This window comes from Pipistrellus kuhlii, unplaced genomic scaffold, assembly GCF_014108245.1.
Source record: "Pipistrellus kuhlii isolate mPipKuh1 unplaced genomic scaffold, mPipKuh1.p scaffold_m20_p_82, whole genome shotgun sequence".
Classification (NCBI taxonomy): domain Eukaryota; kingdom Metazoa; phylum Chordata; class Mammalia; order Chiroptera; family Vespertilionidae; genus Pipistrellus; species Pipistrellus kuhlii.
In genome coordinates, this window is record NW_023425587.1 from 358,044 (window position 1) to 385,622 (window position 27,579).

The window sequence follows — 27,579 nt, forward strand, 5'->3', positions numbered from 1 at the left end:
AGCACAGGAAGCCGGATCGGACACAGATCAGCGCTCTCGACCCTCCCTCAGCCCCCCTGAGGCAGGCAGGAGTGTCAGAGCCTCTGTGACCAGTCCGTCCACCGTGGCGAGGGTGTGCCGCCCGGACCCTGCACCGCCTGTGCTTCCCGCGACGGCTTCTTGGTGAGCAGGGCCAGAGCCCGGGCGGGAGACGTTCCTCCTCCTGGGTTATTTGGTTATTTATAGCTGCCCGGCCCCTCCTCTGCGGTCGGAGGAGGAGGGATTGTGTCATTCTTCGAGGGAATGAATTAAGCGGAGACGGGAGCATATAAAGCAGAGCCGCTGCGGAGGCCAGTGCGCCCCCCACGCGTCAGCTGGCCGGCCACCCGCCCCGGCCCACCCGCCCCAGCCCGCCGTCCCGCCGTCCCGCCGGCCAGCCCTGCGCCGCCCTCTCCCCCGGTAAGACTTGTCTCACTGCTGGTTGGTTTCACTTAGTTTTTGGAGGAGACGCTGCTGCCGGTGAGGGGAGGGAGAGGGGGCTCGGGGGGAGGTGGACGTGGCCGCCCTGCCCGCGGTTACGGAGGGGCGGGGGCCGGCCGGCTCGGCCTGTCTGGGCACCTGCGTCCCCCCCCAGTGGCTTCAGGGACGTACCTGCCGGGGACGGGGGCAGGGAGCTCTGCACGGTCTGTTGCCCTGGGGCCCGAGAAGGAGTTAGGGGGCCGGTTCTGGGAACTGGAGAACAATCGGAGGAACAGACTCCGGCCGCCGAGGAGCGGCTCCTGATGCCCGGTGAGGAGCCAGGCCAGGTGCCGGGCGGCCGGCAGCTGTTTGGGGCAGGGGCCCGAGCGCAGCCCTGGGTCTCGGCACCGACAGGGAGGCTGCCACTCCCATGGTCACTCCTGCTGGGCGGGCGGAGAGGGGCGCCGCGGAGCAGCCGCCGACGCGGGCGGCCGTGCCCCAGGTGTGCTGGCGCTTGTCTCCACCCGTGAGACAGACCCTGGCTCCCCCAGGGCGGACAGACAGGCAGGCAGGCGCACTCTGCTCAGGGAGCCCAGGGTCCTTCCTCTGTGCACGCCCGGCCGCGGAGCCGCCCAGGAGTGTCGTTCGCGTCCGATGGGCAGCCTCACCGCTGTCCGCGGGGCGGAGGCACCTCGGGGCAGGGGGCGGGGCCACAGGGCAGGCCGGCCGCGTGGACCAGTCGGGCGGTGTGCTGAGCGGCGCGGACACGGCGTTTGCTCCGGTCCCCCAATCTGCCTAGGAGCCTGCTGTCCTAGCTCACGGCCACGGCCCGGGCCATCCCAGTGCGTGTCCAGCGTGTGGCCGTGTGCCCAACACGTGTGGGTGCTGTGCTCTGTGACCCACTGCACACTCCTCACACGCTGACAGGCAGGCACGCTAAAGAGCGACTTCCCATCCTGCACGGGGACCCGCTCAGAGGCTCTGCTCAGGCCGCTGCCCGGCTCTCCGTCCCCGGTGCTGCCTCCCAGGGCCAGGCTCCGACTCCTCGGGGGCTGACGGCGTAAAGCAGGCGTGTGTGTGTGTGTGTGTGTGTCCCCGGAGAGACGGGGCCGCTGAGAATTTCTACAGAGGCAGCTCCTTGGGCTTCGGTACTGAGACCGCACCTCGCTCGGCAGTCCTGCCCGGAGAGAAATCGGGCTCAGGGCCCGGGCGGCACAGGAGGGGGGCCTGGGTGCCCAGCCCTCCGGGACGAGGACCAGACCTGGGACGGGAGGCGGCGGGGTTAACTGCAGCCGCCGCTGCCGCCAGGTCTCCTGACTGCTGGCCCGGCCTCTGCCGAGGCGGCCAACCGACAATCCCGGGAAGGGAAAAACAGGCCTGCGGACCGGCGCCAGCCGGGGGCCGCCTCCAAGGCGCGTGACTTGTTTCTGAATTACGGTCCTCCACACTCGCTCACTCCTCGGCGTGCAGTGCGTGTTTACTGTGTTTAAGGAAGTTATGCGTGGCGTTGTCGTCTCGTGGTTTCCGCACGCCTCCGGGATCACGGCCACACACTGACGTTGCTCTAGCCCAGTCCCTCTGCAGGTCCTGGCGGCCCCTCCCCGGGCGGCCACAGGGGAGGACGCCCTCCCCCGCCTCCACCTCCCGCACACGGCCAGACGGCTTATGACCGAGCACTCCACGCCGCTGGCAGCTTCTGGTCACCGTCGAGTGGGAGGTCGAGCTCGCACCGTCTGCACTCACTAACCGCTCTGACGTCTGCAGGCGCCGGCAGCCGCGAGGCGGGATGCTCTGGGCGCTGGTCCTGCCGGCCCTCTGGGCCTCCTGCGGAGCCCAGGGTGAGTCTGGCCGACCCTGCGCTGGGGATGAGGGGTCACCTGAGGGGCGGGGGGCTGGACCAAGTGAGGTCGTTGGTGATATGCTGGCCCATCAAGCGGGCCAGCTGTTTTGGGGACCCCCTTCGAGGCTCCACAGAAGCACTGCCCCGTTGGGGGGGAGGGAAGGGGACCCGGGGTCGGTGGCCTCGTTGGTTTCTGGCACGGTAAACCCACCTGCACCACGTAAGGACGCCCCTGCCCCGCGGCCATAACTCCGCTCGCTCCCTCGGGCAGCCGGTGACCAGGATGAGGACACGGCCTTCGACCTCTTCAGCATCAGCAACATCAACCGCAAGACCATCGGGGCCAAGCAGTTCCGGGGGCCCGACGCCCGTGTGCCGGCCTACCGCTTCGTGCGGTTTGACTACATCCCGCCGGTGGGCGCCGACCAGCTGGGCCGCATCGCCCGGCTCATGCGGCAGCGGGAGGGCTTCTTCCTGACGGCCAGCCTGCGGCAGGACCGCGCGACGCGGGGCACGCTGCTGGCCCTCGAGGGCCCCGGCGCCCACCGGCAGTTCGAGCTGGTCTCCAACGGCCCGGCCGACACGCTGGACCTCACCTACTGGGCGGACGGCGCCCAGCACGTGCTGTCCCTGGAGGACGTGGGCCTGGCCGACGCCCAGTGGAAGAACGTCACGGTGCAGGTGGCGGGCGAGACCTTCAGCCTGCACGTGGGCTGCGCCCTCATCGACAGCTTCGCGCTGGACGAGCCTTTCTACGAGCAGCTGGAGACGGACCAGAGCAGGATGTACGTGGCCAAAGGCTCCGCCCGCGACAGCCACTTCCGGGTGCGTATGCGCGAGAGGCACCGGGGCTGAGGAGCTGACGGCACGGCATCTCCTGGTACAACGCCTGAGTCGGAGTGGGTCAGGCATGTGCACACACACGTGTACACATGGTGACACACGTGTGGGCATGCATAGGCATGTACAGCCACTTCAATACCACACGTGCTCATGCACACCCACCTGAATACCTGTGCACACAGCCACACACAAGCACCAGACCCACGCACATGTTCACACCTATACCCCAAAACATGACACACACGTGCACAGGTGTTCACACAGACATCACACACACACACACAATGCCAGCAATGAGCAGAGCGGTGTTGCAGGTGGCCTTTCCTAGCTGCACAAACAGCACGAAGGCTCATGTGATCGAGGGATCTGACCCAATGTTCGGGACCCAGGCCAGCTTCACGGTGCCGAGCCCCCTCCCCGAGCCGCCTCGTTACTGACACGACGAGAGGCCGGGGCACCGCTGTTGTCCTAAGGAAAGGCAGGGAGCAACACCGAGTGATCTCAGTTAAACGCCTCGGGAAGGACCACGATGGAGCCAGCGGGCCCGTCCCTTCCAGACACTGTGCTCCTTGGAAATAAGTGTGTGCTTCACCCGGTCACTTGAGTAAAAGGCCTACAGAGGTTACCAGGTCAATCTCTGGTGGCCAGGCCAAGGGTCATGGTCAGGGTCACGGCTGGGGTGAGAAGCTCCCCTGGCTTGAGCTGCCCCAGGGCTGAGGCACGGACACGGGCTGTGGGGGCACTAATCTCGCTGTGTCTGTGCTGGACCAGCAGATGTCCCCGGGCACTAAGGCTGCTGTCCTCACAGAGGCCCCAGCCAGAACAGCTCAGGACAGCCTTCAGGTGGAGCTGCACAGGTGCCCCGCCCTCAGGCGCCAGGCCGCGTGTGAAGGCTCAGAAACACCCGTGTCCAGAGGCCTCGTGTTCTCACACCACCCACGTGGCGTGGCCTCCTCGTGTGGCGTGCCATCCCGTGTTCCTCCTGCCACGCAGGGCTTGCTGCAGAACGTCTACCTCGTGTTTGAGAGCTCCGTGGAGGACGTGCTGAGCAGGAGAGGCTGTCCGCAAAGCCAGGCAGGTAGGTGTGTTCTGAACAGCACTCCCCACCGGGCGGATTTCTGCGCGTGTGCGTGTGCGTGAGAATGGGGGCTGGGAAGAAACTACAGCATCTGCACAGCTGCCACCTCGACAGACCGCGCTGTGCGGCAGCAGCAGAAGCCTGAGAGGACAAGGACGAGGACAAGCGAAGAGGAGGGCACTCGGCGGTGGAGGGGAGCTGTTGGGATGTGCAGAGCTGTGACGGAGTCAGGGACGTGCCGGGACCGGAGCGCGGTGCCCACGCAGGAGCACGGCCCCGGCCCCGTGGGTGCCGGCCGTCTGACCCCCGCTGGGCGGCTCAGGCCGAGTCTGAGCGGGTCAGGAGGGGGCGGTCCTCCCGTGGTCGGGGTTCCGACCAGGCTCTCCCTCACCCCCGCAGCGGAGGCCAACGCCATCGGCGAGAACACGGAGACGCTGCACCTGAGCCCGGCGGTCACCACGGCCTACGTGGGCCCGAGCGCGGCGCAGCGGCCGGGCGTGTGCGAGCGCTCCTGCGAGGAGCTGGGCAGCATGGCCCACGAGCTGTCAGGGCTGCGCGTCGTCGTCAACCAGCTGCACGACAGCCTCCGCAAAGTGGTGGGTGCCGAGCCGGGGCGCCGGCCCTCCCCCGGCACACACGGCCGAGGGCCGGGCCGTCCTCACTGCGCCAGGCCCTCCCCCCTGCCCCCCACACGGCCGAGGGCCGGGCCGGTCCTCACTGCGCCAGCCCCCCCCCCCGGCCCCCCACACGGCCGAGGGCCGGGCCGGTCCTCACTGCGCCAGGCCCTCCCCCCTGCCCCCCACACGGCCGAGGGCCGGGCCGGTCCTCACTGCGCCAGGCCCTCCCCCCTGCCCCCCACATGGCCGAGGGCCGGGCCCATTCCGACTACCCCGGGGGTCAAGGGAACGGGCACAGCAAGGCCAAGGACTCCTTCTGGAATCTTCCACCAGGAGCGTGGGGTGGGGTGGTGAGCACGTGTCAGGTGAAGGGACACAGTGAGGTGCCCGCTTGGCTGGGCCATGGGGGGTCCTTTCACAGAAAGCACGGCCACAGAGTGCTCCCGTCTGCCCGTCCCTCACCCGAGTGCTCCCGTCTATCTGTCCGTCCCTCACCCGAGTGCTCCCGTCTGCCCGTCCTCACCCGAGTGCTCCCGCTGCCCGTCCTCACCCGAGTGCTCCCGCCTGCCCGTCCCTCACCCGAGTGCTCCCGCCTGCCCGTCCCTCACCCGAGTGCTCCCGCCTGCCCGTCCCTCACCCGAGTGCTCCCGCCTGCCCGTCCCTCACCCGAGTGCTCCCGCCTGCCCGTCCCTCACCCGAGTGCTCCCGCCTGTCCGTCCCTCACCCGAGTGCTCCCGCCTGTCCGTCCCTCACCCGAGTGCTCCCGCCTGCCCGTCCCTCACCCGAGTGCTCCCGCCTGTCCGTCCCTCACCCGAGTGCTCCCGTCTATCTGTCCGTCCCTCACCCGAGTGCTCCTGTCTGTCCGTCCCTCACCCGGTGCTCCCGTCTGCCTGTCCCTCACCCGAGTGCTCCCGCCTGTCCGTCCCTCACCCGAGTGCTCCCGCCTGCCCGTCCCTCACCCGAGTGCTCCCGCCTGCCCGTCCCTCCCCCGAGTGCTCCCGCCTGCCCGTCCCTCACCCGAGTGCTCCCGCCTGTCCGTCCCTCACCCGGGTGCTCCCGCCTGCCCGTCCCTCCCCCTAGTGCTCCCGCCTGCCCGTCCCTCACCCGAGTGCTCCCGTCTATCTGTCCGTCCCTCACCCGAGTGCTCCCGCCTGTCCGTCCCTCACCCGAGTGCTCCCGCCTGCCCGTCCCTCACCCGAGTGCTCCCGCCTGTCCGTCCCCCGCCCGCGTGCTCCCGCCTGTCCGTCCCTCACCCGAGTGCTCCCGCCTGCCCGTCCCTCACCCGAGTGCTCCCGCCTGTCCGTCCCTCACCCGAGTGCTCCCGTCTATCTGTCCGTCCCTCACCCGAGTGCTCCCGCCTGTCCGTCCCTCACCCGAGTGCTCCCGCCTGCCCGTCCCTCACCCGAGTGCTCCCGCCTGTCCGTCCCTCACCCGAGTGCTCCCGTCTATCTGCCCGTCCCTCACCCGAGTGCTCCCGTCTATCTGTCCGTCCCTCACCCGAGTGCTCCCGTCTATCTGTCCGTCCCTCACCCGAGTGCTCCCGCCTGTCCGTCCCTCACCCGAGTGCTCCCGCCTGTCCGTCCCTCACCCGAGTGCTCCCGTCTGTCCCAAACCCACCCGGCTCCCAGTCCGATGACAACCAGGTGCTGTGGGAGCTCATGGGCGGCCCCCCGAAGACCAGGAACATGTCCGCGTGCTGGCAGGACGGCCGCTTCTTCGTGGAAAACGAGACCTGGGTGGTGGACAGCTGCACCCGCTGCACCTGCAAGGTGAGGCCACAGCCGCCGCCTCAGCCCTGGCCCTGGCCGGCAGCGGCCTCCGCGGCCGTCGGGGGTGGGGCAGTGCGCTCGGGCAAGGGGAGGTGGCCACAGCATGACGCCCATCAGCCGCCCTGCTCTGCGCGTAAAGAAAGCAAAGTCCGGGGGGAGGTGGCGGCCAGGTCACCAGTGGCCACAGACGGCCTCTAGCCCGGTGAGGGCCAGGAGGCTCAGCTGAGACACCGGGCGGCCGGCCCCCCCCACGGCCTGGCCCGGGGTCACTCCGGTCCTCCTCCGCGTTTCCCGTCACTGGTCTCTGGATGGTGCCTCGACGTCACAGCGCCAGCTCCCCGCAGGCCTGTCCGCCCCCAGCCGGACGGTCTCCGTGGCCGTGGCTCTGGGGGAGGCAGGTGGGGCCCAGGGGCCAGCTCTGGGTGCCGGGATGGTGACTGAGGGTCTGCAGGGTGGAGACTGCTGGGCCCACTCGAGGGGCCTTTCCACCCTGCCAGCCCCGGGGCTGACTACTCCGAGGCTGCACCAGCGCCTTTCTCTCCTCGCAGAAATTTAAAACCGTCTGCCACCAAATCTCCTGCCCGCCGGTGACCTGCGCCAACCCGTCGCTGCTGGAGGGGGACTGCTGCCCGTCCTGCTTCCCCCGTGAGTGCGGGCGCTCGCCGTCCCCTCGGGGGAGCCCAGGGCTTCACCCGCTGTCCACCCGCTGCCCAGGGATCAGCAGCATCTGCCAGGCCTCAACTTAGGTACAAGGCTTCTGTCCGGGCCGCCCCGGGAGGCCTGACGGGCTCGTTTCCCTCCCAGTGGCGGACGGCGAGGAGGGCTGGTCGCCCTGGGCGGAGTGGACTCAGTGCTCCGTCACCTGTGGGCCCGGCACCCAGCAGAGAGGAAGGTCCTGCGATGTCACCAGCAACACCTGCCTGGGGCCCTCCATCCAGACGCGGGCCTGCAGCCTGGGCAAGTGCGACCACCGCAGTGAGTCTCGGGGCCCGGGTCTGCTCCGACGGGTGGGTCCATGGGCTCCGCCGGTCCCTCCCCCTAGGCCGACGGCCGCTGACGCCCACGCCTCTCATGTGCTAGTCCGGCAGGACGGCGGCTGGAGCCACTGGTCGCCGTGGTCCTCCTGCTCCGCCACCTGTGGGGTCGGCAACATCACACGGATCCGTCTCTGCAACTCGCCGGTGCCCCAGATGGGGGGCAAGGGCTGCAAGGGCAGCGGCCGCGAGACCAAAGGCTGCCAGGGACCCCCGTGCCCGGGTGAGTGGGAGGCGGCGGGCGGGGCGGGCGTGTGGGGGCAGCTGGGACCAGGGCTTGGCAGGCCCGGGAGGTGGAAGGAGCCCAGTCCCCTCGCTGGCTGGCCTGGAGGCAGCCCTGGGTGTTGGTGCCCAGCACCGGGCTTGGCACTGCCCTCGTCTGCACCGGCGCAGGGACCAGAACCAGAACGGGCGCAGCTGATGCCCAGACGAGGTGCCGGCCACGGCCGGCCACTGGGCGTGACTCCAGGACAGAGAATGTGGGCCCCCAGGACCTCCTTCGGGAGCCTGGCTCCCAGTGTCTGTCACGCAGAGAAAGGCGTGGGGCGATCAGCACTGAACCTCAAGGTCACACCTCTCCACATGTGACTGAGGTCCCTGCAGCCCCGCCCCCTCCACACCCAAAGGGGCTGATTTCTCTCCCGAGACCCTCAGCTCCGGGGCCCTGACCTCGGTCACCAAAGGGCTTCTCACCGTTCTGCCGCGTCCGAGACCCGCATCACGGCTGCCCGCCCGGCCGCAGGGCACCGGGTGACCGTCCCGTCCCTGCTCTCCCCGCAGTCGACGGCCGCTGGAGCCCCTGGTCCCCATGGTCCGCCTGCTCCGTCACCTGCGCCGGCGGCATCCGGGAGCGCACGCGCGTCTGCAACAGCCCGGAGCCCCAGCACGGAGGGAAGGCCTGCGTGGGCGAGCGCACGGAGCAGCACATGTGCAACAGGCGGGGCTGCCCCGCAGGTGCGAGCCGGGCCGAGTGGCCACTGGCTTCGGCCGGGCCCAAGGGAGGGGGTGCAGAGAACGTACAACAGGGACGCAGCACAGATCCCATGCCCGACCCGAGCCAGGCGCCTCCGCACCCGCGGTTCTGTAGACGCAGAGCCGTGTGCGCAGGCTGCACGCGTGTAAGGAGCCTGTGCTGCACATGTGCTCCCCCCGCTTCGTGGCTCAGCGTGTGCCCGGGGGCTAGACGGCAGGCGTCTGTGCTGGGACCCCTTGCGTGGCGCCCGGCCCCCTCCCCATGCGCGGTGTCCCCACTGTGTGTGTCACCCCCTTACGCGCCCGTCTCCAGCAACCACGCTGCAGCCCTGACTGCCGGGTGCCTCCGGGCGCAGGAGAGTCCGAGGGGCTCCTGGGCCGGTCCTGCGGCAGCCCCCCCCCCCCGGGCCTGACCGCCCGCTTCCCCGCAGACGGCTGCCTGTCCAACCCCTGCTTCCCGGGCGCCCAGTGCAACAGCTTCCCCGACGGCTCCTGGTCCTGCGGCTCCTGCCCCGTGGGCTTCCTGGGCAACGGCACCCACTGCGAGGACCTGGACGAGGTGGGCGCCCGCCGGGCAGGCAGAGGGCGCTCAGGGGCGGGCGGGCGGGCGGGCGGCTCACCCCTGCTTGTCCCCACAGTGCGCCCTGGTCACCGACGTCTGCTTCTCCACGAGCAGCAAGTCCCCGCGCTGCGTCAACACCGACCCCGGGTTCCACTGCCTGCCCTGCCCACCGCGCTACAAGGGCACCCAGCCCTTCGGGGTCGGCCTGGAGGCCGCCCAGACGGGGAAGCAGGTGAGCAGGGCGCGGCCCTTGGTGACTCAGTCTTCCAAACCGTCGGCCAGGATCTGGGAGACGGAGGGTGCAGAAGGGGGAAGGGCAGCGTTCTGGGAGACGGGCAAGATGGATCCACATCCACTGTCTGCCCTCGAGAGCTGACCACGCGGGGGCAGGCTCAGCGGCGGCCACAGGGCCGCGAGGACCAGCTCAGATTTCCTGCGTCAGCAGCTCCGGCGTCCGGGGCTCTGGCAGGTGTCGGCAGCGCTCGATGCTCCGGTGGCTCCGAAGGAGCAGAGCCCCAGCGCCTGTCCCTCGGAGGCACCCCAGGGAGGCCCCGGGAAGGTCGCACAGTCCTGAGCATGTGGCCTGGACCCCGAGGGTGGGGCCGGGCTCCCAGGGTCCCACCAGTGTGCCCTCCCCCAGGTGTGTGAGCCCGAGAACCCATGCCAGGACAAGACCCACCGCTGCCACCGGCACGCCGAGTGCATCTACCTGGGCCACTTCAGCGACCCCATGTACAAGTGCGAGTGCCAGACGGGCTACGCCGGCGACGGGCTCATCTGCGGGGAGGACTCAGACCTGGACGGCTGGCCCAACAAGAACCTGGTCTGTGCCACCAACGCCACCTACCACTGCACCAAGGTGAGGGCGAGGCCGGGCCCCGTTTGGGGGACTGTCCCCCGGCCCTCTCGGGCGCTTTGTCCCCTCCCGTCGCTGTCTGCACAGCCCGGCCTTGGCCTGTGAGGTTTATGAAACCGGAGCGGTGAGCGTTACACACGCCCCTGCCTCCGGGAAGGGTGGGCCCAGGGCAGCTTGGGTTGTGAGCCGTCGGCCACAGGGTCCCTGACTGGCCGGGCCCGTGGTGACGCCGGGAGCTGGGGCCTCCTGGTGGATGAGCTGACGCTGACGGGAAGGAGAAGGGTCAGTATGGCTCTGTCCACATCCATGTTTTCTCGGAGCGGCTGTCCCTCCCAGGCGTTGGGCAGCTTCACAGGGTCCGCCGTGCCTGCGGTCTCTGCTCTGAGGGTGGTGATGCGGTTTCCCGGGCGGCCCTCCCGCGAAGCCGACAGACAGGAGGCTCCATCTCGGTCCCCAGCTGTCACTGCGCTTCCTGGAGGAAGGGCCGGGGTCCTAACCTGTGCTTCCTCTGGCCCAGGACAACTGCCCCCTGCTGCCCAACTCCGGGCAGGAGGACTTTGACAGGGACGGCATCGGCGACGCCTGCGATGAGGATGATGACAACGATGGTGTCAGCGACGAGAAGGTGGGTGGCCGTGTCCCCGGAGCCCTGCGCCGGGGTCAGGAGCGGGGGAGGGGTCAGGAACGGGAGCCTCACACTGCACAGGCTCCTGCTTGTGTCACCGTCACCGACGAGGGAGGGACGGCCCAGCCTGGAGCTGCCGGGTGCCCGGCTGCAAGTGTGGCTCACCGTTTAACTTGCTTCTCGTTGGTGGCGCAGCGGTGGGCGGGGCTGGGCAGAAACCGCGACACAGGCCCTGTGGCGATGTGTAGGCGTCACAGCCACACTAACCGGACCTGCGGGGCAGACGACACCAGCGCTCCCTCCCAGCTTTGTGCACCTGCCTTCTGCTGGCCCAGACTCACTCATTAGCTCGCTCGTATTCACGCCCCTGCCTTCACCAGGAAGTGTGTGCTGTCATCTCTGCACTAGAGAGAGGCAGGTGCACACATGAGGAGGAAGCGGTCTGAGGTCAGGAGTGTGCTGGGTTGGCCACACCCGTGCGGACGTGCGGAGCCCGACCTCCGCCCTCTGCTGGACGGTGTGTCTGCTGGCTGCTTCTCTAGTTCCTCCCCCGCCTTCCCTGCAGGACAACTGCCAGCTCCTCTTCAACCCGCGCCAGCTCGACTACGACCAGGACGAGGTGGGCGACCGCTGCGACAATTGCCCGCACGTGCACAACCCCGCCCAGATCGACACCGACCACAACGGCGAGGGCGACGCCTGCTCCGTGGACATCGACGGCGACGGTCAGTCCGCGTCCGCACCGCACGGCCTGAGACTGGGCGTGAGGGTGGCCACATCTGTTGTTTGCTGGACCCGCTCAGCGCGCCCCGGGGCCGGGACCAGAGGCGCCCAAGTGCTCTCGTCCGCCCGTCAGTCCCGGGCCGTGGACGGGGCGCAGCCTCTGCCCTTTCCGGCTGCCCCGCCCCAGGCCTGTCTCACCTTTTCCTGGGCTCCTGGTTTGGGGTGCTTGCTGCCTCGTCACTGACGCTGGGGTCCACTGGGAACCTGTCTCTCCGTAGCTCCTCTCAATGGCTCCGCGGTCTGATTCAGTTTTGTGGGCGAAGGTGGCAGCTGAAAGCCCGCGTGTGCCCGCTCCTTCCCGCTCATGTGGAGACGGTGCTCCAGGGCGTGTCCTGAGTGGTTATTCGGAGAATAGCACCGCCGACTCACAGGCTGGCCGGGCACAGCCAGGGGCCACCCGGTGCAACCTGAACGCCAACGGGAGTGTCCTCCCTCGCCGCTCGCCAGCGGGAGCCTGGCTGTCAGGGATTGGTGATGGAGCTCAGTGCTTCTCTCCCCCGCAGACGTCTTCAACGAGCGGGACAACTGTCCCTACGTCTACAACACGGACCAGAGGGACACGGACGGCGATGGCGTGGGCGACCACTGTGACAACTGCCCCCTGGTGCACAACCCCGACCAGGTGGGCGATGGCGGGCATCGGGGCGGGGCGGGCGGGGCCTCTCAGCCTCAGACACAATGCACTACGTCCCTGTGAGGGTCCCCGAGCTCGGCCAAGGCCCGACACGGGAACACGTGCCGAGCTGACCTCCACGCTTGGCCCTCGCGCCTTGGTGGCCACGGCTGGATGTACTGAGGCTTCGCCGTGTGGTCGGAGGCTTCCTGTCTCCATCACGCTGTCTGCACGCACTTCCCTGGCTCAGCCAGCGCTGGCTTTCCCAGAGCTGCCTCGGGAGACACGTGGGAACGTGGATGTAGCTCGCAGGACGCAGGGCGGGCAGCTGTGGGTTTACAGCTGTGAGCACATGGAGCAGAGGTTATTTTTGCAATATTATTGTTGTTGTTATTCTAATCCTCACCCAAGGATATTCTTCCATTGACTTTTAGAGGGAGTGGAAGGGAGAGAGAGACCAGAATATTGACATGAGAAAGACACATCTTCTGGTTGCCTCCCACATGGGGCCCGACTTGGGGCAAACAGTAAACCCACAACTGAGGTATGTGCCCTCGACCAGGAATCGAACCTGCGACCCTTCAGTCCATGGGCTGGCATGCTAACCAATGAGCCACCGGCCAGGGCTATTCTTGCGTTATTATTTATTGTTGTGTTATTTCCCGTACGAACAACGGTAAACCTGCCGTTGCCCACCCGTGTGTGACTGCGGACCATGTCAGAAAGGGCTTCGTTCCGGAAGCTTCCCGTCTCCCTAAGGAGAGGCCGGCAGAGAGCGCGGGAGGGAGACCCGGCTCCACCGGGCGGCGTGGACGGCGTGGTCTCGGGAGCCCTCCTGCCGCAGCCCGGGCGAGCCCTCACGGCGGTCTCTGTGCCCAGCTCGACGTGGACAACGACCTGGTGGGCGACCAGTGCGACGACAACGAGGACATCGACGAGGACGGCCACCAGAACAACCAGGACAACTGCCCCTACATCGCCAACGCCAACCAGGCCGACCACGACGGCGACGGCCGCGGCGACGCCTGCGACTCGGACGACGACAACGACGGGGTGCCCGACGACCGGGACAACTGCCGGCTGGTCTCCAACCCCGACCAGGAGGACGCCGACGGTGCGTGTGCCTGGGCGCGCCCGCCCGGCTCCGGCGAGAGCGGCTCCCACGGCGGGCAGGCGGGCCCCTCCTCACGCCCCTCTCCTCCTGGGGCAGGTGGTGGGCGGGCGGGCGTGGCCCTCCTCAGGCCCCTCTCCTCCTAGGGCAGGTGGTGGGCGGGCGGGCGTGGCCCTCCTCAGGCCCCTCTCCTCCTGGGGCAGGTGACGGGCGGGCGGGCGTGCCCCTCCTCATGCCCCTCTCCTCCTGGGGCAGGTGGTGGGCGGGCGGGCGGGCCCCTCCTCAGGCCCCTCTCCTCCTAGGGCAGGTGATGGGCGGGCGGGCGGGCCCCTCCTCAGGCCCCTCTCCTCCTGGGGTAGGTGACGGGCGGGCGGGCGTGGCCCTCCTCAGGCCCCTCTCCTCCTGGGGCAGGTGATGGGCGGGCGGGCGTGCCCCTCTTCATGCCCCTCTCCTCCTGGGGCAGGTGACGGGCGGGCGGGCGGGCGGGCAGGCGTGGCCCTCCTCACGCCCCTCTCCTCCTGGGGCAGGTGACGGGCGGGCGGGCGGGCGTGGCCCTCCTCACGCCCCTCTCCTCTCGGGCAGGTGACGGGAGGGGCGACGCCTGCAGGGACGACTTCGACAATGACAGTGTCCCCGACATCGACGATGTGTGCCCCGAGAACAGCGCCATCAGCGAGACCGACTTCCGGAACTTCCAGATGGTGCACCTGGACCCCAAGGGCACCACGCAGATCGACCCCAACTGGGTCATCCGCCACCAGGGCAAGGAGCTGGTGCAGACGGCCAACTCGGACCCTGGCATCGCCGTGGGTGAGCCTCGGGCCCACGCTGCTCCTTACAGCCCGGGGGGCGCGGGTCCCCGTGGCCGTCCCCGTGGCCGTCCCCGTGGCCGTCCCCCGCAGTTAGAGCTGGCCCTCGCCTCGCCCTCGCTTCTGAAGGCTGTCTTGGAAGCTGTTCATGACCATGACGCGGGGGGCGCGTGTGGCTGTGGCCCGTAGTGTCTGCAGGAGCAGCCGGTGCGTGTGCTGGCTCTGGGGACAGAGCCGGTGGGGCGGCACAGCCGGCGGCAGGCGCGAGCGGCTCTGACCTCCGCCTGCCCCTCCGCAGGCTTCGACGAGTTCGGGCCGGTGGACTTCAGCGGCACCTTCTACGTGAACACGGACCGGGACGACGACTACGCGGGCTTCGTCTTCGGCTACCAGTCCAGCAGCCGCTTCTACGTGGTCATGTGGAAGCAGGTGACCCAGACCTACTGGGAGGACCAGCCCACCCGCGCCTACGGCTACTCGGGCGTGTCCCTCAAGGTGGTCAACTCCACCACCGGCACCGGCGAGCACCTGAGGAACGCGCTGTGGCACACGGGGAACACGGCGGGGCAGGTAGGGCGCCACGCCGAGGACACTCCTCCTCTCTGTCCTCCGCCCGGTGACGACAGCGTGAACCCTTACCGAGTCTCCCCTAACCACAGGCACCGCGCGGGCACTTTGTACACTCGACGGGCGAGTCTCTGGCCAGCTGGACAGGGAGATGGTTTAAAGGAGGTGTTCTCCCAGGGTCCCGGCTCAGGGCTGTGCTCTTAGCACTGCACATCCTGGTCCCTGTCGGGAACTCTCCATCCGCCCTGGAGTTTAGTACATGGGTGGGCTCTCGGGTTGGAACGCAGAGCAATGCCCCCTTCCCATTTGCTGTTGTGACTGCACTCAGGACTCGGGCGATGTTCCCTCAGGTGCGGACGCTGTGGCACGACCCCAAAAACATTGGCTGGAAGGACTACACTGCCTACCGGTGGCACCTGACACACAGGCCCCGGACCGGCTACATTAGGTGAGTCCCCTCCCCCCCACCTCAGGCCCTGGAGGGGCTACAGAGCTGAGCCCCCCTGCCCCCCAAACCTCGGGCCCAGGAGGGGCTACAGAGCTGAGTCCCCCTGCCCCCCCAAACCTCGGGCCCAGGAGGGGCTACAGAGCTGAGCCCCCCTGCCCCCCCAAACCTCGGGCCCAGGAGGGGCTACAGAGCTGAGTCCCCCTGCCCCCCCAAACCTCGGGCCCCGGACGGGCTACATAAGGTGAGTCCCCCTGCCCCCCCAAAACCTCGGGCCCCGGACGGGCTACATAAGGTGAGTCCCCCTGCCCCCCCAAACCTCGGGCCCCGGACGGGCTACATAAGGTGAGTCCCCCTGCCCCCCCAAACCTCGGGCCCCGGACGGGCTACATAAGGTGAGTCCCCCTGCCCCCCCAAAACCTCGGGCCCCGGACGGGCTACATAAGGTGAGTCCCCCTGCCCCCCAAACCTTGGGCCCCGGACGGGCTACATAAGGTGAGTCCCCCTGCCCCCCCAAACCTCGGGCCCCGGACGGGCTACATAAGGTGAGTCCCCCTGCCCCCCCAAACCTCGGGCCCCGGACGGGCTACATAAGGTGAGCCGCTCCTGAGGGACAGAAGGACGTGCTGCTCACTACGGACCGTCTTTGGCTCTGAAAGGCAGAGACGTGGCCAACCGCCTGCTCTGGGTCAGAGACTGCGGCATGAGGAGGGGGTGCAGGGAGGGGATGGGGATGGGGGTGAGGCTGGAATCGCGGCTGGGGCACGGCCAGGAGCAAGCAGTTTCCCCCAGGAGCCCTCCCCGAGTTCACCCCTCCCCCGCCCGCCCGCCCGCCCGCAGGGTCTTGGTGCACGAAGGGAAGCAGGTCATGGCGGACTCGGGACCGGTCTACGACCAAACCTACGCGGGCGGGCGGCTCGGCCTGTTTGTCTTCTCTCAAGAAATGGTCTACTTCTCGGACCTGAAGTACGAGTGCAGAGGTGGGTGAGGACGGCCAGGCGGAGGCAGGCGGCGGCACCTGGGCGGCTGACCACGAGGCTGCGGCGTGAGCGAGGGCTCGGCCTGCCTGGCAGATGCTGGTTGCTCAGCTCGAGCTGTTGTAACAGTTTAAGTGGAATGTGGAGGCCACACACTAAGCAAACGCTCACAGCCCCACCCATCCGTGGCACCCGCCACACGTCCGGTGCTTTCTAACCTCCAGGCCCCTGATGGGACTTCACAGCACTGCCCTGTGAAGGGCAGAGAGCGAGCGAGAGCGAGAGGGAGGGAGAGACCGCAAGAGCGAGGAGGGGAGGCAGGGAGGAGGCTCGGAGCTCTTTCTACAAGGGCATTTGACTCAAATCATTACTGACCTGGAGGGAACCGGCTCCCGCCGGGCCGAACGCCTCCATGTGGACCAGAAAACACCGCTTGCACCACGAGGCAAGGGCGGCTCAGAGCGGCTGCTCAGACACACGCGACACAGACGCTGAGGCCGAGGAAGGGCTCAGGGCTGACTTACCTTCCTGCCTCTGGTCAGCGTCCTTGTCCGGTGCCAGTGGCCTTTCTGCACATCGGTGCCCTCCCCGCAGGTCTGCATCCATGCATCGTCCAGTTGCGTGTGGACGTCTCTTTAAAAATGTACTTTTACTGATGTCAGAGAGGGAGGGAGGGAGAGAGAGAAATAGCAATGATGAGACAGAATCATGGATCGGCTGCCTCCTGCATGCCCCACACTGGGGACTGAGCCTCCAACCCGAGCATGTGCCCTGATCGAACTGTGACCTCCTGGTTTATAGGTCAATACTCAACCCCTGAGCAACGCTGGTGGGACATGGATGTCTTTTTTTTTTTTTTTTAAATTAAAATAATGGCATTTTAGGTTGTAGGTAAAAGAAAATGGAATAGACAAATGCCATCCTAACCTCGGACTGTTTTTCCAGATGTGTGAACTGGACGCGCGTTTCCGCTCGCACTGTAGATGCCGTACTAGACCCTCCTCGTGCTGGTCCCTGGCTTCTCTCTGGCAGCGTCTCCTGACCTTGACCTTAACTTCAAGCGGCTCTTCACCTCCTTCAACCCCAAGCCCAAGTGCCTCCAGAGGGCAGATGCCAATGGGCCCAAAGATGGACGCCCAGCCCGCCAGGAAGCAGTGATGGCACACGAGACTGCGTGGTGTGGTCGCCCCCGTGGCATTGCTTCTTGTTTGCTTAAAGAGAAAGACGGGTGCGTGTACAGTGTGGCTGCCGACCGTGCTTACGTGCACACGGAGCTGAAGGGCATCCTGTGCGCGGGACGTTATCGTCACTCAGGCGGCAGCACATCCCACACGCCTCACGCCCAGCTGCTGCTGCTCCCGTGGGGCTGTCCACGCTCACATCACGTTAGCTCCCACGGAAGAGGCTCCCTCAGGGCTGAAGTGGGGCATGGCCAGGCAAGGCAAACCCCTCCCCTAATCTTTCCTACAGTGACAGCGCCCCCTCGGCAGAGATGGGTCTGCCCAGGAGGGAACATCCTGCCCACTGGCTGGCACATGGGTTGGGTGGGGCCTGGCGGTGCCCTCCCACGGGGCTGGCTTCTCTCCCACCTCTGCCCCGAGGCCAGGCAGGCAGAGATGGGCAGTGTCCACCGGTCTGACTCCCAGTCGAGGCTCTGAAACCATGGCAGAGTTGCCTGCACCTGATGGGTGATGGGTTTCACTGAGGTCCAGACACATGCTGTGCCAGCATTTCCTGAAAGAAGACAGAAGGCAGTCCATCACAGGACTCACCTGACACCTGTCAGGGACACACGGGCGGGCGAGGTCTAGAAGCACCTGACTAGCACATGACAACATCAAGGTGGTTACAGCAGATCTTCCTGTCAAAATCCGAGGCTCGGTAACTTCTGTGGTCAGAACAACATGCTGTAAAACGCGGTGGGATAAATAAACGATGATGAGCGTGGCTGGTGGCTCTGATGCGACCTTCCTCCGTCCTCTCCTCTTCACGCGGCAGCAGGTCTGGCCAAAGCTGCCGCGACCGGCACCGCGCCGGGCCGGGCTCGTTGGTGCTTGGAGCCGCGTGACCTTCCTGCAGGGGTTGTCTCAGCAGAGAAGCTGGTCTTGTCCGACGGGCCAACTCCTTCCTTTCTGCTCACATTTCCTTCGAGGCCAGGTCTCGAGCCCCCGAGTGCTTGCCTCACCTCACATTTCACTGATAAAGCCTGTTTGCTGCTTCCTCTGAGGCTGGCTTTCTATACTCTGCTGCACTTTTCACTTTTCTGTGGACTTTTGTTCCCACGACAACAGGGGCAGACGTGAGTGGGGGGTGAGGCCTGCCGTGGGCGGAAGGCCACAGAGCTGTGGGATGGCGATGTGAATATTAGAATGTACCATATTTTTTGTAAATTATTTATGTTTTTTTTTCTAATTTTCTCGTACAGATTGATGAGACTTCGCTTGTTTTGCCAAAGACTGTAAATGTTTATTTATTTGTTCACATGGTCAGCGCTTCGCCACGGACCCTGGGCTTAGCTGGAGCCTCATTTTATACTTTAACGATGAACAGCAGAAAATAAACTGTAAAAGGTTTTACAGAAATGGATCTCTCTCCCTTTTTTAAAAAAGAAGTTTCCATCCAGGGGGAGGAGGGCAGGAAGGGGATACCCCAATGGGAGGTTTGCCGTTGCCCCCTCCCCCGCCCCGCCCCACCCCACCCCGTGAACATGCCACAGATCCCAGGAGGCGGCCTGGCCCAGCCATGGTGTCCTGAGGGCTGGTCTGGGCAGTGGCTTCGGGCTGAAGAGAGGGTATGGGGGACCGTAGAAAGGGGAAATGCTGGCACAATAAAGCGTGACTGCGCTTAGTGTCAGGGACTGTTCACTGTCCAGTGTTTATTATACGGACGTCCAGCGGATTCTTTCCTGCCTGTGGAATCGTCTTGTCCTTGGTTAGACCAAAACACACGATTTTCCCTATGTAAGACGACGGAGTTACTTTTCATTTTATGTTAAGGTTTCAGGAACACACTGCGTTGTAATGTGTGTGCATAGCACAGTGGGATCCCACTCAGCCGTCAGAGGCGGAACGCTGCAGAGCAGAGAGCATCGCTCCTGAAAGACGTCGGACAAGAAGGCCGAGACCCGCTTGGGGTCCCTCACAGGCGGAACCTGAACTTGAAAGCAACAAAGCCAACAAGACAAGGGAACAGACAGAAACGCAGACCCGCCCCCGTGGGGTTACCGGAGGGGAGGGTGTGCACCAGGCTAACGCCGGTGAATGGTGACGAAGATTTGACCCTGGTGCCCCAGCTGGGGGGGTGGGCCCGGCTCTGCCCTGGCAGCCCCAGCAGGGTCAAGCTGCCCGCTCCAGGGGGATCAGTGCTGCTGGACAGGGAACGTCACACTGACTATTCCACGTCCATCGCTGCGCAAAGCCCCTCGTCCACAGGGCTTCACAGGGGATTCTTCTTAACCCCTAGCTCCTTGCCCCGCCGTGAGTTCTGGGGCTGAAAGAGGGTGTGACCCTGAGACTCACACAACGCTGCATGCCGGCTGTATCTAACGGAGCAGGAAAACAGGGAGTCTGCGGAGAGGAGAGAACACCCACTCACCACAGCTCCCAATGCACCTGGAACGGCTCCGGCCGAGAGTGAAGACCCCGTAGAGGAAAATGTAAACTGTGAGAGTAACGAGGACGGGGCGTCCTGTGAAAGGTGGAGAGTCTGGGCACCACAGCTCCCGCAGCTCCAGCCAGACCCCAACAGCCTCGCGCAGACACGGAGAGGCCTCAGGCTCATATGGGCCACCAGGCGCTGAAGAGCCAAGATTCTGAAAAATAAAAACTCACCGGACTCACCCCTCCTGATTTCAAAACTTCCTACAAAGCTACAGTGTTCAAGACTGTGGTGCTGGCAGCAGGACAAACCTACGGACCCAGACAGAGCGAGTCTAGAAATAAACTCACACACGCATTCTCTTCCCACGTGCGAAAGAGTAGTGCTGACCCCTCACAGCCCACCACATACAAAGTAAAAAACGAGTCAGCAACCTAAACATCAGAGCAAAACCACCAAACACAGGCAGAAGCCCTGGCAAACCTTGATGACCTTGGACCATGGTTCTTAAATGAGACAAAGGCACTCGCCCGGAAGAAACAGTGGATAAATTGATTAGGAAGGCAAAAAGACAAATTACCCATTACTAAAATATCGACAAAGCACGTACCTGTAAGAATCAGGTGTCTAGAACACACAGAACTCAGACAACCCAACACAGAGGCAGAAAACTCCATTTAAAAAAATGGGCAACAGATTTAAACAAACATTTTTCCCAGGAAGACACACCGATGACCAGTGAGCACATGGAAACATCTCGACGTCACCAGGGAAACGATGCAGCGAGCAGCACCTCACACCCACTGGACGGCCACACCGGTGTGGCTGGAGACCGGTGCCGGTCCAGCGGGATGTGGGCGGGGCGGCCGTGTGGGAACCCGTCTGATGCTCCTCCGACAGCGGCACGTGGGGATGGCCTGTGCCAGATCCCACGCCGGTCGGTGCCCCGAGGAGGCGGGAGTGCGGCTCAGACACCGCTAGGGTGAAAACGGGAAGGCCCGCCCACGGCTCGCAGACAGCAGCGGCCTTTCACAGGAGACCGTTCTGTTCGGCCTCCGGGCGCGACAGGACCGGCTGGCCTGGCGTCTCGTTGGTCCTGCCGTTGAGTCACCCCAGAGGCTAACACACATTGAGAAGGGTCTTCCGAGAGGCTGTGACGGGAGCTCTTCCTGTTGGGCTGGGACCCAGGGGCCCAGAGCTCCTTTCCGCTTCCGCGGAGGGTCCCCGTGCTCTGGCAGAACCTGCACGCTGCTCCAGGAGCGGGAGCGGGAGCGGGGACGTGACGTCACTGGTGTGCGTGTCCCCATCACAGACAACAGGGAGGGAGGCTGACAGCCCCGCCCGGCACCTGTGCCTGACGGGGAGAGATCCACTCCATGTCTGCAGTCCTGCAGAGGGAGGGGTGGGAGCACCGTCCTTCGTCGAAGCCCAGGCCCGGCCAGGCACCAGGGAGGACGCACAGACCGTGGACCCCGACCGCCAGGACCCGGCTGGGAGCGACCCGCAGACCAGTCCCTGCTTCTCCGCCTCGAGCAGCACAGACGTCTCAAGTCCCAGAGCGTGCCTCAGGGGGCTGCTCCAGCTGGAGGACCCTCCCGCACTGCCCATCCGGCCACAGGTGCGCTCGGAGCTGTGGGAAGGGCCCCAGACAAGAAGGGCCCCAGAAGAGAGACGGGGTGCTCCGGGGACGCGCTGGGCGGGTCCTTGGAGCCCAGCTCCCGTGCGGGGGGGACCTCGGACACGGCGTCCCGGCGCGAGGCCTGCAGCAGCCACAGCTCTCCCCGCGCGCGGCCACGCTGCCACGGAACCTCACCCACGGAGAGCTGTTTTCCAAGGAGATAGATACACAAAGCCCTCCGTAATTGTTCTTAACGGATAGTGTTTATTTTTCACTGTTTTTATCCAAGGGGGAACGTCGTCCACACAGTGCGAAAGGTCACAGACCCAGCACTGGAGACAGATGTCAATGGGATGCATTTTCAGAAAGTTATAATTACAGCTTTCAGAGTAAAAAGCCGAGCTGTGAGTCTAAAGGATAATTTGGACAGAAATTGCTGGGCACCTGCCTGTTCCTAACTCGTTTCGCAATAAAACCGGCATCTCTTTCCATGTGGCCCGGGTGCTGCCGTCCCTCGCCTGTTCCCACCTCCCGCCCAGGAAGGCCCGCAGGGAACGGGAGGTGCGCGGACGCCGGGAAGGACCCGCCGCCTCCTGGTCGCTGTGCTGAGGCTCCCTCAGTCCGGGGTCCAGCCCCATCGACCCCGCTTCCTGAACCCCGAGAGGCAGGTGCTTTCGGGGTTTCCTGGGGACAGAGGGCCGACTCGCGGTCAGAGACAGCCTTCCCGTGCGGAGCCAGGAGTGTCCCAGTGTGCGGCCTCCCAGCTACATTGGAAGAGGCAGCTTTTGAATTTCAAAACAAAACCGTTCCACATTTTGCTTTTCTCACAGGAAAGGAAAGCCTAGTTAGTGGCATTTGGTAAAAGAGCCTCATGGCCCCCCACCCCCTCCCTGGGTGAGGGCTGCGGGGCGGGCCCGCAGGTGCCTTCCCGGCCGCGGAGCTCGCTGTCACTGTCTCCAGGGGCCGCGACTGACGCTGCCCTCGGCAGAGGTCATGGACGTGGCAGAGGGTGTGACACGGAGATGCAGCTCGGATGGGCCACGCCCGGGGGCTCCCCTTTCACTTGAGCTCCCTGCTCAGCTCTCACCTCCTCGAGCCCGGACGACGGCTCTGGTGGAGCCAGCCACACGCCGCACACACGGGCTCAAGCACGCTGCGTGGGCGTCCTGTGGTCGGCCGTGCTCGCCTGGCCACGCTCAGCAGCTTCAACCCGAGTTAAACATCCTGGCTGCCCGCTTCCTTTCTCCCTCTGACAGGTCCTCCCCCCACCCCCCTGACCACAGGAGCGCCCGCCAAGGGGCGCCCATGTCCCGCCGGCGCCTCCGGCTGCAGAGGCAGCAGTTCCAGCGGGCTTCCTGCCCGGTGTGGGCTGCTACTTCGGATTCCTTTTTGCTTAAACTTTCCGTTTTTTATCTGCCTGCGATAGCATGTTCTTCACCCTATGGTTTCTACGTGTCAGAGGCTTGTGGGAGTGGGCATGATCTCAGGGGCGTTTGGGGACAGGAGAGGCAGATGCAGCAGCTCGGGCAGCCCTGGGGAGGTGCCTGGGGTGCAGCTGCCAAGTGCTGAGCTCAAGGTGGGTCCTTGAGACGGGACATGAGAGGTGAAGGCCACATGGTCGCTGTGGCCTGGAATAGAGCAGCCGCCATTCTGAGGCCGCCCCCAGGACCCACCAGCCGGAGCCGTGCCAGCCGGAGCCGCCGGCCAGCGGGCAGCTTGATGGCAGTCTGCCTCGCAGCCACTCCTGGAGGCGTTTTAACGGCAGAAAGAGGACCCGCCGCCTCCATGACCAGCACATCCTCATGCCGTCAGCAGACTGAGCCATGATGCTCAGTGACCTCACCGCTGGCTCAGTCTGGGGCACCCTCTGGCCATCGCCGAGGAAGGCGGGGGATGGTGGGCCCTCCGTGTGCTCTCCCCACGGGCCAGCACTCCCTCCCTCCGTGGCCGGTGCTGGGACAGCCCCCTCCGTCCTGGTCTCCCGGCCCGGCCTTCACGCTCAGACTCCTGAACCGTGGCTCTGAGTCCCGCCCCAGCCCTGCCCAGCCCTGCACCCAGTTCTGAGGAACCGGAGTGGGCGATGAGCATGAACCGAGGGCCTCTGACCGAGCCCCGAGCGCCCAGCTGAGCCCGTTCTCTCCTTCCCGGCCGTGCTGGTCCCATCTGTCAATCCAACATTTCTCGGGGCAAGTTTTCAAACACGAGTATGTCCATCGACCGTCCTCGTGTGAAAGCTTTCTGTGAGCGTGTCCCATGAGACCTAACCTGCAAACGGTCACCATGGCCCGGCCTAGGAGGTGCCGCTCCTGAGGGTGAGCTGCACCGACAGCGAGACCCCCGACAGCCCGGCACCCAGGAACCCAGCCGAGCCGTCGCGAGCACAGGGCTCCTCAGGCCGTACGGACGGGACCCCAAGGAGATGTGCCTGCCTCGGCGTCTCCCCAGTTACTTAAGGGCATGGAGTCACCGGCCGCCGCCCCGGCTGGCCAGGTCACGCTGGAGCAGAGGGAGGCTCCAGCTCCCGGGCGTGCCCAGCCACCCCATCTGCTCAGGAGTCCGTTCTGACTGGACAGCACCGATAGGCAGTGTGTGTGTGTGTGTGTGTGTGGGGGGGGGGTGAATTCAGGGAGGGCCTGACCCCCACTCCTTCACTCGGTCTGGTGTAAGCAGCTGGCCCTCAGCTGGGCCGGGATACTGGGCCAGTGGAAACACAGCTGAGCCCGCCTGCTCCAGGCTTGTTGAGGTCGGGGCTCCCCCTGTGGTGCACGTCCCATTACCCTAGCAAATGCTCGCCCCTCCCTGAGCCACGGCAGATCCTCTTTCCTGGTGGAGAGATCAGACAACTGTGAGAGTGCGAGGCTGAGCTGTCCTCATCAGCCAGACAGCCTGTCAGACGACAACAACGGCATGCCAGACGGTGACGGCCATGTGAGACAACATGTCAGACGGCCATACCAGAGGCATGTGAGACGGTGACGGCCATAGGAGACGGCGGTGCCAGACGGTGACGGCCATGTGAGAGCGTGAGGCTGAGCTGTCCTCACCAGCCAGACAGTGACAGCGTGTCAGACGGCAATGGTCATGACAGACAGCATGCCAGACGGCGATGGCCCTGAGAGACAGCATGCCAGACGGCGATGGCCATGAGAGACAGCATGCCAGACGGCGATGGCCATGAGAGACAGCATGCCAAACGGCGATGGCCATGACAGACAGCATGCCAGACGGCGATGGCCATGCGCGACAGCATGCCAGACGGCGATGGCCATGACAGACAGCATGCCAGACGGCGATGGCCATGACGGACAGCATGCCAGACGGCGATGGCCACGTCTGGCGCTGTCCCTGCACTCGGGTGCACAGGCTGCTCGGCAGAGTGTAGCCATCGGAAGCCTGGGTGTCCCAGTGCCGTCCTGAGGCCTTTGCTGGCTGCTCTGCGTCCTGTGAAAGCCTCCTGAGCATTCCTGCTCAGTCACTTCAGAGAGAAGGTGATGGATGGAAGATGAATGGGTAGATGATGGAGAGATGATGGATGGATAGCTGGATAGATGATAGTTGATGGATGGATGTACTGATGGATGATGGATAGATGATAGATGGATAGATGATGGGTAGATGATGGATGGATAGATGACAGATGATGGATGATAGATGATATGTAGATGGACAGATAGGTGATGGATGGATGGATAGATGACAGGTGATAATATTCAAAAGACCGAAGCTCTCGATGAACCAAAGGGTAGTTGGCATCCTTCCCAGAAGCCCCCGCGCCTGCGTCTTTCTCGTACAAGCCCACCAGGAGTGAAAGAGCCCAGCCTCTTCCCTGGCTCCTGAATGAAGCTCTGAACACGACCCATAAATCACGACACTGAGCCATCAGTCTCTCTTGGAAGCTGCCCCGTTGGCCTTCAGCAAGAGGGTCCACGGACAGTCTGGGGTTACCGTGGGGTCTGGGGCGTTACGAACTTCACCTCTCAGGCAGTGCTTCGTCTGTGTCTGAGTCCGTGCGGTCTCAGTGTTAGAGCCGCCGGCCGTTTCCCTCCCGCTGAGGCCCGGAGGCGGCTGGGAGCGCGTCTGACCCACACCGCGCGGGTCTCGGCAGCCGCCACGTAGCCGGAGCTTTTGGCAGGAGGTGGAAACCCCCATCGCCTGGAGCTTGGCCCAGAGCTGCAGGAAGAGTCTCAGTGTTTTTTTTTTTCTTAGCAGGCAAATTAATCTTGAGTCTGGAATGATTTCCAGGAATTACTGTGGGAACTTAGTGTGAGAAATTTTTATTTATTTCTCTTTCTTCTTCAAAAAATAAAGTGAAATCAAAGCAGAAAAGTAAGACTGAGCACACCACATGCTGACAGTTTGCCTTTGGAACAAAGGAAAAGGACGCTCAGAGGGCAACATGGTGGGGTGGCCGCGTGTCTGCAGGGAGGGGGGGCCCTGGACCAAAGGGGCCGTGGGCCCTGGGTGTGCTCCCCCGCTCTTCCTTCCTCCTCCCCTCCCCAGCGCTGCCCCGGAAGGTCCCAGCCTTCCTCACAGGTGTCCCGCCTGCTCCTCTTCCTCCAGTTCCCAGTCCTCGCTCAGGGAAAGTCCCCTGGGACACCGGGGTCAGGAGTCTGGGGCCCGCAGGGCTGTCCCCACGGTGCCAGGCGAGGCAGGAGGCGTTCCTGGCACAGGCACCGGCTGCCACTCTCGTGCCTGCATCTCCCGCAGACCCTGCCGGCTCTGGCCGCTGGCACGCACCGTCCCGAGCCAATGCACAGATGTCGCTGGTCTGACACGAACCCATGTGTTTCTGAGACCCACTGAGAGGGACATTCTTGGGCTCCCAGGGCTCGGCAGGTGTTAGTCATTGGTGTTATTTTCCTTTAAATCCTCTGGGAGAGGCCGCGGCCTGGGGTGACCTCTGGCTGTCCTGGCCTCCTTCCTGTGTGGAGGCACATCAGTAGTTACCGCAGGAGCAGAGGGGAAGGTCTGAGAGACGGGACTAGAGGCACAGTGAACACGGTCCTTTATGAGGCCGGAGACCGCCAAAGGCGGAGGCTTCTGCAGAAATGAAATGTGGTTTAAAACACTCACGCTCCAGGCTCCTGTCTCTTCCTTTCCTTGGTAATAACTGAATCTCAGCAGAAAACACACCTTAAGTTTGTGTTGAAAAATAAAATAAAAACCAGAACAACACATTGATTTCCTGCTCATAACCTTGCATGGGATAATCACCTTCTCATCCCCTTCTCTTTGAAGAAATTATCAGCACTAACTGAACGCTGACTCTGGGCTCCTCTAATATTAGCGGCAGGAAAGCTGCAGTGCCAGGCCTTGGTACTTGAGTTCTGGCTGAGGAAGAATTCAGGGCCAAGACTCAAGCGGTAAGAAAGTTTATTTAGAAAGTCACGGAGGTAGAAGTGAGTCAGAGAAGTAACAGGTCCAGGAAACTAGTTATAGCAAAAGAACAGCTCTTGGGGCTTAGGGGGTAGAGGAAGAGAAAGGGGGGGGGGGGAGAGAATGAGAGAGAGAGAGAGAGAAAGAGAGAGAGGGAGGGAGGGAAAGAGGGGGGATGGAAGGAGAGAGGGAGAAGGAGGGAGGGGAAGAGGGGGAGGGAGGAGGGAACAGGAAACAAAGAGAGGGAAGGAGGGAGGGAGGGAGGGAGGAAGAGAAGAAGAAGAGGGGGGAGAGAGGAGAGGGAGGGAGGGAGGAGAAGGGAAGGGAAGTGAGGGGGGAACAGGGGGCAGAGAGAGAGAGGGAAGGAGGGAGGGAGGGAGGAGAAAGGGAGGAAGAGAAGAGGAGGGGGGAGAGGAGAGGGAGGGAGGGGGAACCATGCCGGGGAGGGTGGGAAAGGCATGGGTGCTGCACAGAGAGCTGCACTGGGACCTCCAGGTGTCTCCTCAGGGTCAACGTCTTCACTGATTGGCCCACACAGGACCAGTCATCGCAGCCGGTCCTGACCCTCCCGTCAGCCGTGGCCTCCCATCCCGTCTCTCTGTCTGTCTCCCCCGCCTCCTTCCCTCTCTGGCCGCTCCGTGAAGGCAGGGACGCAGGAGCCTCCTCACAGGCTCAGAGCAGCACATGCTGGGCTGGTGGGACTCTCGGGAACATGAGTCAAGTGAGCAGAGGCGATGTGTGGGGCGATGGGGCTGGCACACGCTCCGGAGCCCAGGCAGCTGCACGCAGTCTCCCGCATCAGCGTGGCCTCCTGTGGCCCTCAATAAACCTTCTCCACATCCACCCACTTTTACACAAAAGCGGTGCAAGGTGAGCCTGCCTGCCGGGCCCTTAGCCTATCCCGTCCCCTCACGCTGACCGACATCTGGACGCTCCGGGAGAGCAGCACCCCAGGGAACGAGGGGAGAGGCCGGCCCAGGAAGGGGAGGGGGGGGAGCTGCTGAGGACCCCAGAGGCTGGCCACAGCCAGAGGCCAAGTGGAGCCAAGT

General features: G+C 64.7%; 1 protein-coding gene across 2 annotated transcripts; it reads left to right on the forward strand.

Moving 5' to 3' along the window:
* The first annotated feature begins 339 nt into the window (after nt 1-339).
* THBS2 (thrombospondin 2) lies at nt 340-18,521 on the forward strand. 2 transcript variants are annotated; one of them, XM_036425556.2, is made up of 22 exons: nt 340-438; nt 2,203-2,276; nt 2,550-3,103; nt 4,115-4,199; nt 4,599-4,795; nt 6,445-6,585; nt 7,134-7,230; nt 7,390-7,560; nt 7,666-7,842; nt 8,400-8,573; nt 9,023-9,150; nt 9,230-9,385; nt 9,794-10,012; nt 10,527-10,634; nt 11,200-11,359; nt 11,921-12,039; nt 12,910-13,144; nt 13,724-13,951; nt 14,249-14,520; nt 14,868-14,965; nt 15,803-15,942; nt 16,885-18,521. In XM_036425556.2, the coding sequence occupies exons 2-22, from the start codon at nt 2,225-2,227 to the stop codon at nt 16,890-16,892; spliced, it is 3,519 nt and encodes a 1,172-aa protein (XP_036281449.1). In that variant the 5' UTR covers nt 340-438; nt 2,203-2,224; the 3' UTR covers nt 16,893-18,521. The 2 variants fall into 2 exon arrangements, with proteins under 2 accessions (XP_036281449.1, XP_045433049.1); XM_045577093.1 differs by lacking the exon at nt 340-438 and adding an exon at nt 1,256-1,507.
* The last annotated feature ends 9,058 nt before the right edge of the window (nt 18,522-27,579 follow it).